The following is a 16,156-nucleotide window of genomic DNA, read 5'->3' on the forward strand; positions in this document are numbered from 1 at the left end:
ATGAATTTATGTGATTTCTGTGAAATAAAATGTTATTTTTACATGAACACATCTACTAGTTTAGTTTTTACCACACTATATTGCTATTCTGAGATGAGTAAAAATCGACTGAAATATGTTGAAATAAAATGTCTTTGTATAAGCAACGTATTAAACTGCAAATTAACATTTATATGCTAATATATCATAAAAACGATGTTACAGATGAAATATGAATGTGAAAGTATTTATGAGTAAATGAAAATATATCGTTGTTTAGTTTTTACTGTAAAAATGACTACTGCCACACCAAATAAGGTTTTTTTTATTTTTATATAGTATGGGATGTTTTGTCAAAACTAAAGTAGGTATATTGAATTATCAACTAAGATGTTATTTTAGTGTTTGTTTCAATATTCAAACTAATGAATCCTTAACTTTGAAATACGTATGATAAAATGTATACTTTTTACAAAAAAAGATTACACTTGAAATATTGTTAAAATTGTAATTGTTGTAATTGTAACCTTTTTAATAAAATAGCAAAAAATATATTTACAAGGTAGATGTAAACAAAACCTTAATAGGCCAATATAAACGTTCTCTTTAAATTATTTTTTATTGTGTTTTATTAGTGACAAATTTGGGAAAAATACAATATGAGAATTAACTGCACAATTACTAGAAATGTTTACCTTGGATATTATACAATTTGCATGCAAACAAAATTTGTGGAAAAAGACAAAAAAATTCAAGATGTTTCCAACTCTAACTTTGAACCAATTCTATAGAATATATATATATATATATATATATATATATATATATATATATATATATATATATATATATATATATATATATATATTTCTTTTGTTCTCGCATTCTTTCTTGTGGTTCCCTCTCAGTGACATACCTGACTGAAAGGCTCATTATGCAGCTCATTATGCGGGTCATTGTCTTCTCAGGTGTGAATCACAGCATTATTCATGATCATTCACGCCCCCACACATATTGCCTTTCCAAAAAAAATTCGTTCTTACAAAATTTAAATCAATGTATTGTTCTATGTGAATGATTAGGCAGGATGATTTCAGATAATTTTGAAGCAAAAACTCTAGGCGACAACATCCATTAGTCAAAAGTCTTGTGGACACATTTAGTATGTGTTTTGAGGCTTTATTTCAGAAACTTTATTTTTTTTTTAAAAATTCCAATAACCGTGCATAAACATTATTCTCTTAAAAATACAAACATGTACATATATGTTGCTCACATATTATGGTAGCCCTGTTTGTGCTAAATAGAGTGCAATGACACTTTTGCAATTAATATGTTCATAAGCAACTGAAAAAAGCACAAATGTCAGGGCATGTCAAAACATCTCAAGGACCCCAAAAACACCTCAGACCCCAGAGGGTTAAACAGCAAGCATAAATATTGAAAAGTATACTGCAAGCCAGTCCGGCAGAGGGCGCTAAAAGACTGTATTATCATTACTGCCTGAAAAAAACATTGCAAAGTCCTTTCATTTGTAGTGATGCGACGGGCAGAAGGAACTCAGGACTTTGAGTGTTGTTTGCAAAGTTAATCTTGCTTTGGTGGGTTTGTGCGTGCAAAATTATTGTGAGTTCGATCATATTTACGCACTATATATATTTATTACATGGCTTGGTTGAATTCTAATGTAGAATGTGGTGTGTTATGTCTTGATATCAGACCGCTGCTAAGTATAACACACCGTTGCCATGAAAAACAGAGTGTTGCTATGGACGCAGGATTCTAACCGTAGAGACGGAACGGACTATTTTCTTTAGCGGAAGCAATACAATCGTTTTTAAATCAATAATCTCCTTTTTAAATCAATATTTTGTCAAATTATTGATTTATTTGGTAGGTAGCCATGTAATAAGCGGGATAATGTAGAGCGAGGCGGTTGTTATACCGAATACAACCCCTTCAGAATGATTCAAGACCCTTGTATTCGCTATAACAACCGCCTCGCTCTACATTATCCCTTACTTGTTTGTGTGGATAAACAACTGTATTGTGGTTTCGGACCATTTACTGTTTGCCGTTGAAGGACTGAATGACTCAGCACTTTTTGTTTCGTCTGATTGCCACGCATACAGTTAATGCTAACATTTAGGTTTTGCATTGAAATTGTTGTTAAGTAGTTGCTTGCTCTATAAGGAGAATTGGAGTTGGAATTAAGGAGAATGTTTATGGAGAACAAAGACTTGTGCATTCTAACAGATGCACCACAGTGATCATAACTCCAAACTAGCAACACAATCTCACTCCTCCGCCATAATAAGGTTAGGAGGAAAACTATATATAGAAATAAATTATATAAAGAAAAGAGCCTTAAGATAAATGCTTCAGATAAATAAGGTTTTGAGCTGCAAATTATCTTTACATTCATTTGAAATTGCACTGTGACACCCATCCTATGATGTGATTCAAGAGAAAAGGCTAAAGGAACAAGAAAAAACTAAGATGACGTTGTTTAAGACAGAAGTCATTTCCACGATAAAATACATTATGCATATTTCTTGAACATTAAATTATATTACATTAGGGACATCTCTACAATTATTAACCCAGAAAAACAAACCAAAACTGTGCTTGACATGCGCAAGTTTTCACAATTCCTAATTACAATTAATAATTTTCAAGTACCAACTATCAAGATTCTTAATAAATGGAGACGGAACCTTTTTCGTACTCTACACAGATCATAAACCATTGAAATCATTTGATAAACCTTAACGTTATTGCGCTTTTTGTCCAGAAAAGCCACAGCTCCTCATTTACTTGTATTTGCTTATAGAGCGGTCTTGCCCGGATCAATATGGCGGTCTCGTTGACGAATCACAATTGTTTACACACAAATCCTGGTACTTGAGACACCATGACCACAACATGTAACTCATTCACCAACCCCCTGAACCAGTTCTGCTAAACTACAAGCACAATTCCTGCTTTACACTCTAACTGCAGTTCTAAAACACACTTTTCTCAAAACACTACACACAATTATCTGCTTTTGGCACAATTTTCATGCAGAAAATCTCTTGTTTTCACAAGGAACACACTGCCATTCAGATATGCACACTGACTCTTCACATGGGCAAACACCCGTCACACAGTTTTACAATTAGCAATCAGAGCTTTAGCATGAAAGGGCAACAGGGCAGCTCTTCAATGGAGCAATGGATGCCAACATTGGATTTTTTTTTTTTTTTACTGTAACTGTATACAGTCAATTCTTCTGTTGTTTTGTATGTAGACCACTGAATGTACTACTGTGTGTTGGTTGGGATGTACACTGTGTACATTGTTTTTGTGGAAAAAATAAAATATATTTGTTACCGTGTATTTGTGTGTTCTGAGTATAAAAACAATATTCTCAAATATTTTAATACACACTTCTGTATGTACTGTCTGTAGTAAGTGTAACACTGAACCAAAAAAAGGCCTAAGTCATTATGATGAATGGAGAAGAAGTGTTTTCCATTCATCATAGTGTTTTACATTGAGCACATCAGTGTTCAACTGGTTCTTATAAATGTCTATTCATATGATGGTTTGTGTGTGTCATTTGAAAACAAAATGCCATTTTGAGAAGAAATAACATTGTTTTGAATGTAAAGTTTCATTTTGCAGGAGAATTGAGGGGTTTTGCCCATTGTGTGTGTGTTTTTGGATTTGTGTGTAGAGTTCTGAGAATATGAGGCATGCTTTCAGAAAATGTGTGTAAACATATGTAACATATTTGAGTATTAGATTTATCTAATTGGAAAAAAAAAATATTGCAAGAGGAGAAGTGAAGTTTGATGTGAAAGACACTAAAAAGAGACTTTTAAATTGATTTATAATGTGTGACGCAGTTGTGGAGAAGCAGGCTTGTTGCATAGGACGTTGGCATATCAAAGAGTTGTTTATTGAGGAAACTGAGATCCATAATTAGAATTAATTTTTACGCGAAGGATGAGCAAAAGATTGAGATGTAACAGAGTTCTTCAGACCTAAAAAAGGATTATATGTTTAAGTTCATGGGGTCTTGGTCAGTTTTAGCGCCCCCTGTGGCCGGATTGGAGCATCTTGCTGGTGTCTTTCCTCTGAATGTATTAGGATTCGTTAGGTTTGATTAGCAGATACAGATCAATACATACACATGTTAATATCATTACAGTGCTTTGATGTATCATTTTTATTAATTTATTTATTGAAAGGAATAACTGGCAAAATAGTACAATAGTGTTGCAGCAGCTTCAGTGCTTGAACCTCTAAAATACACCTGGATTAAAATGTTTAACAAATCCCGATTCTACATAAATTATAAATGATTGATGTGACTCTATTATAAAACTAAATGAAGCTGATCTCCATCAACACTAGGATCTCTCTACAGTCTATTCAGATCCATCAACACAGTTTCACTGATGATCCAAGAAAAACATAAAACCCCGGATAGAGCGGCTGAGTGAATGTGGTCTGGACTCTGTGGATCAGGCTCATTTTGTCTCCGCTGACGCTGTAGAAGGACAGTATTCCTGCACTGTGATCCACATACACTCCTACTCTACGACTGGGCACTACAGGGAGTTTAGTCTCTATGTTATTGTGTATGAATGAGTAACCGGAGGGAGTGCAGTCCAAACTCCAGGACTGATCATTAAATCCAAACCCACACTTATCACCCCACCCCTTCCTGCTGATGCCCTTATATGACACTGATATAGACACACCACCACGCCACTCAATCTCCCAGTAAGAGCGTTCACACACACTCTCACTACACATCACCTGCTCATAACAATCAAATCTGTCTGGATGATCGGGATACGACTGAAGCTCTGTGAAGTTGCCAGTAATCACTCTGTTCTCCTCAGACAGACGGAGGTGTTTATTCACTGTGTTCAGATCCGGAGAGAGCTGACGGGAATCTGATGGAGATAAAACACATCACAATCAGGAATTATGAATCTGATCTTTCAGTGTATCTGAACTCTTCATGTCTCAGTGCAGTTTAATCATCATTCACATGATCAACTCTAAAGCTCTTCTGTCATGTTTTCTTTCAGCTTCTACAGGAAGAACATGAACACACTCAGTGAGTTTCTCTGCTTGTTTTCTGACTTACACTGAAGGAAGTCGCTCCTGGTCTTGGGAGCCATGACTGTGGAAATCAACAGACATGAAGAGTGTGATTATCATGTCAAGAGAAAATGATCCTGCATCCATTGCTAACACATGCAGAAATCCTCCAACATTATTTACAGAGCCCAAATCCTAACACAATCACTATTGAGGGTTTGGTAATATTGACATGTCACTATTGTAACAGTCTGAACGTTACCTGGTTTTTATTATTGTATTTCACTATTGCCTAAAAAAAGGTATCTGGGTCAAGTGTAATACCACTGGGAGCCGCTTGAGGGCGCTAGTGCATGGTGGCTACCGGGTATAAGCCTGGTAACCCATGAACAAGTCAGTTCATTTGGTAGAGGGAAACGCATGGCTGAACTAATGCGACCTGCCTACTCATCTGAAGTCCTGTTTTGAGGACTCGTAGAGTTTACGCTCAAACGTGAGTATTGGCTGACTATGCTAATGTCTTGGTGTATTTGTAATGAATAATGAGTGATGTTAGCTATTTTGCTTTCTTTTGTAGAAAGGACTTTTCATCATATATATCAGTTCACTTATATCACAAGACGCTTTGCTTTCAACTACAGAGCGATGTCACTAAATCACTTAATCCTATGTCTGAAAATGAACTAGTGCATGCAACGCTTGGCTTCACTGTTGAGGGGAACAGTAAAAACTGTTGATGATCTGGTTTGTCTCGGCACGCAAAGAGAGAAGGACTGGTCAGAGAGCAAGAGAAGATTGAGTCAAGGAAAAGATGAGGAGCAGAAGAAGAAATATTCAGGTCAACCTAATCGCCTCATCTTTATTGATCCCACTTTTAGCTCTCAGTGGAACAAAGTACTACAAGCTCCTATAATTTTCATTCATTCATACTTCAATGATACAGGAAGCACATTTTCTTTGTTGCAGCAAAAAGTATGGCAGAGATTGAGGAAGAGGGATGAGCAATTGACCAGAAGTGCTCAAACGTTCATGCTCGCTAATGGCCAGAGTCAGAAAACTCGTGGTAAAGCATTCTGGGAATGCATTTTATGTGATGGACGATGAAAACTTGTCTGTTCCTGTCATCTTGGGATTGGATTTCCTCAAAGAAGCCAAAATAACTATCGATTTTATTGTTTCACGTGCATACTTGCCTGATGCTAACTCTAGCCATCCTATGTTTTAATAAAATGCACGAGCACGCTGCTGTCCAATTTTATGCTGCAGAAGGAGAAGGCGGAATGATTCACGATGAGGAAAAGCTGATCGACCAAGCAGTGGAAAACTCACATGCTTCAACCAAGTGAAGAATCAATTTAAGAAGAGATTAAAGAGTTGCTTCAACTAAAAATCATTAAACCTTCTTCGTGTCCGTGGACTTCACCTGAGGTGGTCGTAGATAAGAAAGATGGAGGATCCCGGTTATGCATTGATGACCGTGGCCTTAACACAAAAACTCACCTTGACGCGTATCCGATGCCTCAGATCATGGATATTCTTGATTCTCTCCAAGAAGCCAAGGTGATAAGCACGTTGGACTTAAAGAGCGGATACTGGCAATTTGAAATGGATTCTGCAAGTATGGCAAAGATAACTTTCATTACTGCTTCAGGGCTATATGAATTCTTGTGTCTTCCCGTTGGCCTTAGAAACGCAGCAGCATCTTTCCAACGGCTGATTGTTCTCAGAGAGCACAAGAACAAATGTTGCATGGTCTATATCAATTACATTATTGTGTACTCCCCAGACATCCAAACACACTTGCACCATCTCAAACAAGGGTTTCATAGTCTGCACAAGGCTGGTCTCACTCTTAACCTCATGAAGTGTAAGTTCATATGTTCTTTGCTTGACTACTTAGGCCATACCATCACAGTGGATGGAGTCAAGGTGAATTCAGACGAAGTGGATGTAATCAGAACATTCCCAACTCCCAAGTCCTTATAAACAGGTACAACGATTTCTAGGCCTTGCGGCTTGGTACCATCGGTTTATTTCCGACTTCTCCACTAAAACAGCACCCTTACACACACTGAAGAGGAAAGAAGTGGACAGACGACTGCCAGCGTTCATTTAACCTCAAAGATGAACTCACCAGAGAACCTGTTTTAAGTACACCTAACTCTGATTCTTCTTTTAAAGTACAGACCGAGGCAAGTGATGTGGGCTAAGGAGCTGTATTGACACAGGAAGTGGATGGACAAGAGAGAGTAATGCATCCCGTTTGCATCCCGTTTGCTCTATTCAGCATCAGAAAAGGAATGTCTAGCAGTAGTATGGGCTGTAGAGAAGTGCCACCATTACCTAGAAGGCAGAGCTTTTGAGGTGATCACTGATCACGCATCCTTATTCTGGCTTTTCCATCATCCAAAGCCCTCATCCAGACTGGAAAGATGGATGATCAGACCAGGAGAGATGCGGCTGAATCACCGGCTGTGTTGTTACACACACCAGCTAGGCGTGGTTTTACTTCTGTCACTTGTGATCTGCTGTTGGACTTGTCTCAAATCGCGGATGAACAGAAAAAAGACCCAGAGTACCAAGAGATCCTGGTTAAAGCCAAGAGCCAGCAAACCAAAGATCTTTTGAGAACACACTACGTTTTTTAAAATGAGGTTTTATTTAGGAGTGTTCCAGACTCTAAAGAAGGCCAAAGATTTCAAATTGTAGTCCCTGCAAACCTGAAGGAAGTAATTTTGACTTGCACATGACAGCCCTCTGAGTGGTCACTTGGGTAAATTTAACACTCTTCTGCGACTTTTAGAATTTGCTTATTGGCCATCGATACGTAATGATGTATGGCAGCACTGCAAAGTGTGAGAAATGCCAACAGTATAAGCCCGCTAACTTAAACCCTGCAGGGGGGCTACAAGTGTGCCCATAGTCGAGCCTGGAAATATGCTTGGCATGGGCATCATGGGACCATTTCCACGAAGCACCCGCCAGCATAGTGGACTATTTCACTAAATGGGTAGAGGTTTTCCCCATGAGAGCTGCTAAGGCTACAACCATTGTGCAAATTCTTACAGAGGATACTTCCACAAGATGGGGAACACCAGCCTTCATCGTGTCTGACAGAGGGACACAATTCACCTCAAACCTCTTGGCCCAATTATGTAAGCAGTGGCAAGTAACACAAAAACTCACCTTCGCATACCATCCTCAGTCAAACCTCACTGAACGCGTCAATTGGAATTTAAAAACTATGATTGCCATGTACGTCGAACACAAGTAACACAGTCCGTCTGTCTGAGTGCTCATTGGCTGTGTGTTCATGTCTCATTTTGTGATTTGTTTTTACTGGCCATGTGCTTGTGTTTTAGTCATGTTTGTTGTCATGTTTGTTGAGAGCACATGGCTTGTCATGTGTGTGTCCTTGTGCTCTCCTGTCGATTGTCTAACCCTGCTCATCTTGTCACCTGATTATTGGTTCATTTGTCGTACCTGTCCTCCCTCGTTACCTGCCTTGTTTTCTCCCTATTTATCCTCCTTGTGTTTGCAGTCCTGTGCCAGATTGTCGTTGAATGTCTACCTGTCAAAACTCCCTCTGTGTGTGCTTTCCCCCTCGGGTTAGTTTTTGTTTGTGTTCTGTTTTATTTTTATAATTAATAAAAGCCTATTCTTCTGTATTATTGAGTCCTCGCTCCGTTCATCACTCCAACATAAGAATAGTAGCCTACATTTTACATTAACTGCATAATATACTCAGCGTCTTTAAGGACTATTTGTAACAACATGAACGATGGAAATATGTTAATATACAGTATATACAGTCAAATGGCAAACCCTTTACAAAATGTTACACATTTATTATTAGACACACCTGTTAGGAAATATGTCAATACAAACATTGACTGTGTGAATGAAGTAAATAGAGAGTAATTCAATTTTTTTATGCATATGACACTTACCTGAAGACGGTAGAGTGTCACTGGCTTCACTCACTCACACTTTACCCACTATCCTGTAGCGGATCGAGTACTGCTTTCCAGACTCCAATCCAGTCGGAGTAAGCTCGTCCTCAGCGGTGCTGATGATAGTCCACTGCTCCTCAGCGCCAGAATCTGCTTTCTCCGCTCTGAATGGCACAGTTTCTCCAGCTGGGACTCCTGCAGTTTCAGGGGCAGAGAGGCATGTGTCTCTGTTAATGATCAACTCAGACAAGCTCAAAGAGCATATTAAATATAACTTACGGTGAAATCAGAACAAAATATGGTGGTCATACCGTTGTTGACCCTGTTGTGTGTTAAATTAAAGGTTTAATATGTTGCATAAACTGTCTCGCTTTAAACACGTGATTGTGTCGTATTTCTATAAGAGGTACAGTATCTGAAGTATCAGGTTATGTCCTATGTTCATTTTCACAATTATGAGGAAGCTTGTTAATATTGATCTTAGTTTCATTTCATTCCGTTTGATGACACGAGTGGTTAATTCGCTGCTGCACAGACTGAAATGCGCGCCAGTAATCTGCGGTGCATTTTGGGTAATGTAGTTCATAAACAGTGCTTTTCATGTTTTACAGGTAGGTCTACCATTATTCTGATTAAATGAATACTTATTTTGATTCCAATTAAAATTTTGAATGTCATGTCAAGAAGTCTTGTTTTTATCAGTTAAAAAACATTTCCAAGGTGAGGCGGTTTCTGAATTTCAATGATACAGAGAAACGTATTCATGCTTTTATTTCTTCCAGCCTTGATTATTGTAATGCTTTTTTCTCTTCTTTGAACCATCGCACTGTATCGCGTTTATAATCAGTGCAGAACGTTGCAGCCACACTACTGACAAGAATAAAGTTATTTCATCATATTACACCTGCTTTAGCTTCTTCTCATTGGTTAACTGTTTATTTAAGGATCACTTTTAAATTTGTATTGTTGACATATGAAGCTTTAAATGGTTTGGCACCTACTTCTTTAACTGAGCTCCTGAAAGCTTGTGAATCAGGGAGATGTCTTAGCTCTTCTTGTAATAAGCTGCTGGCTGTTCCAGTGACTGGATGTGTAACTAAAGGGGACAGAGCGTTTGCAGTGAGGGCTCCACAACTGTGGAATATTAGATCATCTGAATGTGTGTTTGTTTTTAAATGTCATCTGAAAACTTACTTGTATAGCCGTGCTTTTAATATTTTGTGAAGTCTTCTGTGTATTTTGGGTCTTGATATTTTTTGTTTCTTTATGTACTGTGCATAGCTCTTCATTAATGTATTTTATTGATTGAGTTTTTATATTGTGCATATTTATATTTATATTTATATAGTTCACGTAAGGCATAACAGATTATGTCTGCTAGGATACTCATCAAGACGGACATGTTGATATGATTTTTGTGTGAGTTTGTCTGTTGAAGTGCAAGACTTGAAAGAGAACGTCTCGGTTACGTTAGTGAGAGATCTCTCGTGTTGCGTAAGGCTAGCTTACGCTACGGGAACCCCCTTCAAAGCGCTGTGCGTGCTTCACTTCGCTCCATACAGTAGCTCGAGGCAAGATGCCTGAGGCTGTAAAAGAGTAAAGTGTGAACCCAATAAGCCAGTCAGTGACGAGCTTCATATAGGGAAAAACAAGGAATGGGCCTAATGAGGGCCAAACTCTTATAATGTATATTATATACAGTATCTCACGAAAGTGAGTACACCCCTCACTTTTCACCAAACATTTTAGTAAATCTTCTCAAGGGACAGTAAGTAAAACTTGGATATATTTTAGAGTAGTCAATGTGCTGCTTGTTTAGCAGAATATATTTACTGTCCTCTGAAGATAACTCAACATGCAGCCATTATTGTCAAAATAGCTATATGAAAGGAGTTCTCCCATAGCGTAATAGCCTTACGCAATACGAGAGACCTCTCGAAAGGAAACTCAGTATTTGTGCACTGTCTGAGACGTGTGCGCGCTTCAGATGAGTGCAAACACACACACACACCTTCTCACAGCGTGCGCGAGTTCTCTTGCTCTTGAATGTTTAAATCAGCAAGTCTTAAATGAGTTTCTTTTAAACACAGCTTCAGATGAGTACACACACACACACACACACACACACACACACACGTGCCGTTCAGAGGGCTGTTTCATAAAAGACGCTAAGAAAAGCTGGGATTAAACTCTAACACCTGAACTGAATAATAATAATAATAATAATAACGTTTTATTTATATAGTGCCTTTCCAGGGCTCAAGGATGCTTTACAATGAACAAGCAACAATAATGGCAATGGACAATGATAACAAACAAAACAACAGTAGGTGGATGAGAGTAAAAGTACAGTGAAGGAGAATTATGTAGACGGGGCAGCACACAGCAGAACACAATCACACACAACCAAATGCAGTACAACTTAAGAAAGGTGACATTCAGAAAATGAGTGAGTTTTGAGCATAGTTTTAAATCCAGGAATAGTATTGACACCACAGAGCGATCGGGGGGGCGAGGTCCATAGTTTGGGTGCAGCACCACTGAATGATCTGCCCCCCCGCTGAAGCCAGGCGACGGCGAGGGCCACGAGGAGGCTGGAGTAGAGGACCGCGGAGAGCGAGTCGAGCTGACAGAGATAGGATAGGCGTGCAGTGTGCAAAGAACAGTGGCCCGACTACCGGCATCATCCAAAATCCTAAAGATAAATGATTATAGCTGGAAGATATTTCTGGTGTTATAAAATATCGCATATTATTTTTCCAAGCAAAATGTATATTTTAGTCTTTCTTATATTTTCTGCTCGTGCAGCAGCGCTCATCAATGTGGTCAAGCAGCAAAATGGAAACATTTGCACGACTTTCTAACATTCACGAATGGAGAATATTCCTGTGAAATGTAAGTTTTGCACTGAGGAAAACACCATGTCTCAAATGCATAAAACAGCACAAAACATGCGGTTTGATGTGGTGGATATCGATTTGAGCCATGATGGACGCTTAAGAAACACGTGCACACGCAGTTATCCAGACTAGATAAACCTGGATCAAATTAGTGGGATTGTGTGAACTTCAATTACCTTTTATGTAACCGCTTTAGCCCCAACTTATCTGTTAGGTTCAATTTTGTACGATCTTCACTGACTTCCAGTGGCTTATCTTATTAAATTCAAAATCCTCCGGCTCACTTTTAAATCTCTGCACAGTCTGCACAAATAAATACAAACCATCCAACAAATTGTATGTAACCTATAAACAAATACCAGATCTAGCATTAATGCCTATCTGTCTGTTATGATTGAGAGACACTTGGCACTTGGTAGCGCTCCACTCTCCGCTATAAGCTGAAAGCTCTGCCATCATAGGTTGCTTTTCACATTTTTGCTACATCGGACACCTGCGAAATGACCAAATTAGTGATTATGTCTACACTGAGCGAGTCCGTTTCTGTCGTTCTCCATGGATGATATGCTGAGAGAGAGACAGGAGTAGAGCTGCACGGTTCATCTTTACATCTGTAAGCTGAGACAATACGCCAGGCTACTTCTGTCCAGAACTCCTTCGCACAACTACAACCTTCAGTGAAGCATTTCCTTTAACATATCCTGTTTCTGTTTCATTTATTTCATTATTTATATACTTATTTAGTTAGGAATATGTGGATTTAGGTGATTATGTATTTGTACATTGTGTATTTATATATGTGACCCTGGACCACAAAACCAGTCTTATGTGTAATTTTTTTTAAATTGAGATTTATACATAATACATCTGAATCTGTATCTGAATACATAATCTTTCCATTGATGTGTGGTTTGTTAGGATAGGAAAATATTTGGCAGAGATACAACTATTGAAAATCTGGAATCTGAGGGTGCAAAAAAATCGAAATATTGAGAAAATCGCCTTTAAAGTTGTGCATTTCTGTTGGCGATAGTGCTGCATCCATTCACAAAAATAAATGTTTTATATATTTAAGGTGGGAAATTTACAAAATATCTTCATGGAACATGATCTTTACTTAATATCCTAATGATTTTTGGCATAAAAGAAAAATCTATAATTTTGACCCATACAATGTTTTGTTGGCTATTGCCACAGATATACCCGTGCAACATAAGACTGGTTTTGTGATCCAGGGTCACATATTTATTTATGTAGATTTTTTTTTGTGGACTTATTTATGTATTCATTAATTGCCGTATTTATTAATTAAAATAATAATAATAATACATTTGCCCATTATGTCTGATAACCGTAATTATACAGCTACAATCTGCACACACAATTATTAGGCTATAAACACAGAACAGCTTATGTCCTATAGACCAACTTTAGGCTACTGTAGTTTGTTTGTTTTTTTATTTAGCCCTATTTATTAATTAATTTGTGTAACAGCAGCATAGTAAACCAGTGAGCCGCGTTTCGTTTGTCTCCTGCTATTGCTTGGGTGTCAGCAGGTATGAGTTAGCCTACTGAACATTAAAGTATTCAGCCTATTGTTTAACTGCAGTAACGCAGGTTTTACTAGTGTAATGTGCCTTATAAAGCACACAGTCCTGGCTCCGCACGTCGGATGGCCGTGTCTCGTTCACATGTTGAATTAGGCTACCCTGCCATCATGAGCTGTATTTCTACTGTGGTAGTAGTTCTATATGGGGGACGAAACCTGTAAAAGCAATACATAAGCAGAGGTGGGCTGTGGGCTGATGGACCTGCCAGAATCTAAAATATATATATATATATATTTTATTTATTTATTTATTTATTTATTTATTTTTTTGTGAGGCTGAGCTGGATTTTCCATATGGCCCTGTCAGAATCTAAAATAAATTTTGTAATTTTTACGATTATATTTCCAGAGAGAATCTGGTTATTTTAGTGAGGCTGAGCTGGATCTTCCATACGTCATCTAAACGCACCACAGCACTGGTAGCGTGCGCAGTGATGAACACCGCGATGTGTCGCGCTAGCCCCCGCTGAGGTCATCAACCGTTAGAGAGTCTGGCGGGTTGTGGGCGATGTCAGTGATGTCCTTCGTGTGCCTTTTACAGCTCGTTTCAAAAGGAGGATTTACACCTGAGCTGGATGGGCTGACCAAGGCCGGAAAAGGGTTTGTGCGCACTGAGGGCGACTACGACCGCGCTGACTGGCTAACAGCTAGCACTGAGCGGAACAGGCTATTTTGCTAGCCGTGTTAGCTTTTTAACAGCAGTGAGGGAACATGGACCAAGGCGGCTCTCGTACTGAAGGCCCTGACTGAAACCCCACAGTATACCACTGTAAACAAACGGATATATAAATACGCAAATTAACGAATACATAAGTTAAATACATAAATATATAAATTAAAAAATTACAAATAAATACATAATTTAATTACCTAAATCCACATATTCCTAACTAACTAAATAATTAAATAAATTAACTAATTGTTGGGGAAACTAAATGGAAATGCTACACTGAAAGTTGCCCTCATAATGTGATTGTGCGAAGGAGTTCTGGACAGAAGTAGCCTGCCGTATTTTCTCTGCTCACAACAAACTTCATATTTGTGAAACAGAAATGTGAAATAAAGAGTGTCCTGTTTTTGATGTGGGACTCCGGGTGAGAAGGTCCGGCTGCTAACTCTCCGTGGCCAGTTTCATCTCCATGAATGTAAAGCCACTGATTCTAAGCCCAAGTTTAGGCTTTTCTGTGCTGATGTAAAGTTATCCCATGACTCTCTCTGCTAATCAGCGAACAAGAAACCCGCTAAAACTGCTGTTGTTTAAAAAAAGGTTTGATTATAAGTGACCTCCTGAATTCCTGAAGATGACAAAACATTTTTTTTTCGTTGTTTCATGTTATTTATTTCTGTTTAATCATGTATTGTATGTTTGATTTCTACTCCTTTAAATGTTTTATGAATACTTTTTTTAGTATACTATCTCTTACTGTATCTTGTTTGAAAATGTACTTTATTGCCTTGCTCTACCTCGAGTTCCTTGTGTGTGTGTGTGTGTGTGTGTGTGTGTGTGTGTGTGTGTGTGTGATACATGTGTCCCCTGTGATCTTTGTTCAGTTTAAAAATAATAATAGAATAAGTTGGCAGACGCGGACTGCGTTCATTGAGACGAGTGCATTTTGCAAAGTTACATTAAATAACCGGAACGCCATACACACACACACACACACACACACACACACACACACACACACACCGCGTGATGACGTCGTAAATGACTGTGTTCAAGCAAACGCAACTCGCACTGAACAAAGTTTACACAGAGTAATAGTTGTGTTCATGTTTTATGATGATCGCTGCTGTGATGTGTTATTATGGGGAGCCAGTATATCATCTCGCCGATCTCCTTCTTACAAAGTGAAAGTAGACAGAGAACGAGTCTTCTGCTATCATAACTCCTCAGAGATAGAGTCAGTGAATAAGATCGCTAGCACTTCTTTATCCTGACAGCTGTACATCACAGTCATCTTGTCAGATCTCACACTATTGTAATGATTTATAGACCTCCAAAGTCCTCTGCTCTGGCTACTTTTATTGACTGAACTTAACACATCTATGTACATCTTGTCTCCGCGAATATTATGTTAATGAGAGATGTGAATATTCAATACTATAGTACTCACCGACTGATCTTGTCAAGATGTTGAGGAAAGAATGTGTGACTGGATCAGCGCAGTTTTGCGTCACAGCTGTGAATGTTCATTCGGGATGACGAATCGCTCTTTTGAACCGGTTCTTTTTCCTGAACCGGTCGAACCGGTTCACCAGATCCGAGAACTGTGTGGCAAGCCGTTTTAGCATATAAAACTATGTTTTGACTATTCATATATTTTGGATAGTCATAAATGTATTGTGACGAGTCATAATTATAATTTGACTAGTCAGACTGATATTTAGAGATATCCACAAGAAATCTGATTTGAGATATCTTTAAATACATTGACTAGTCAAAACTCCATTTTAGATACCTGTAATGACGTCATAGATATCTTAGACTAAATTATATATTAGATATATATCATATTTCAGACTAAAAATGGCTATGGTTTGGGAATTTATATTTATGAGTATGGCCCTGTGATAAAAAGGTATACCCTGCCCTTATAATGTTAATAAAA

General features: G+C 38.2%; 2 protein-coding genes across 4 annotated transcripts in view; one reads left to right on the forward strand and one right to left on the reverse strand.

The window, feature by feature from the left end:
• The window catches only part of znfl2a (zinc finger-like gene 2a), a 109,983-nt gene that overhangs the window by 56,255 nt on the left and 37,572 nt on the right, over nucleotides 1-16,156 (forward strand). The gene's annotated exons all lie outside the window — the stretch shown is intronic.
• Nucleotides 1,577-15,735, reverse strand: LOC307161645 (tripartite motif-containing protein 16-like protein). Of its 2 annotated transcripts, none has more exons than XM_079876515.1 (4): nucleotides 15,662-15,735; nucleotides 9,033-9,230; nucleotides 5,129-5,164; nucleotides 1,577-4,931 (listed from the first exon to the last, which is right to left on the reverse strand). In XM_079876515.1, the coding sequence occupies exons 3-4, from the start codon at nucleotides 5,160-5,162 to the stop codon at nucleotides 4,411-4,413; spliced, it is 555 nt and encodes a 184-aa protein (XP_079732641.1). In that variant the 5' UTR covers nucleotides 5,163-5,164; nucleotides 9,033-9,230; nucleotides 15,662-15,735; the 3' UTR covers nucleotides 1,577-4,410. The 2 variants fall into 2 exon arrangements, with proteins under 2 accessions (XP_079732641.1, XP_079732640.1); XM_079876514.1 differs by having other exon boundaries at nucleotides 9,033-9,227; nucleotides 15,658-15,726.

This window comes from Squalius cephalus, assembly GCF_949319135.1.
Source record: "Squalius cephalus genome assembly, chromosome: 7".
NCBI classification, from domain to species: domain Eukaryota; kingdom Metazoa; phylum Chordata; class Actinopteri; order Cypriniformes; family Leuciscidae; genus Squalius; species Squalius cephalus.

What these genes read in the sequence shown, in the direction of transcription:
- LOC307161645 (XM_079876515.1), bottom strand. Translation starts at nt 5,162, where the DNA reads ATGGCTCCCAAGACCAGGAGCGACTTCCTTCAGT. An exon ending in CAGGAGCGACTTCCTTCAGT is followed by an intron (nt 4,932 to 5,128) that starts GTAAGTCAGAAA and finishes TATCTCCATCAG; the next exon opens with ATTCCCGTCAGCTCTCTCCG.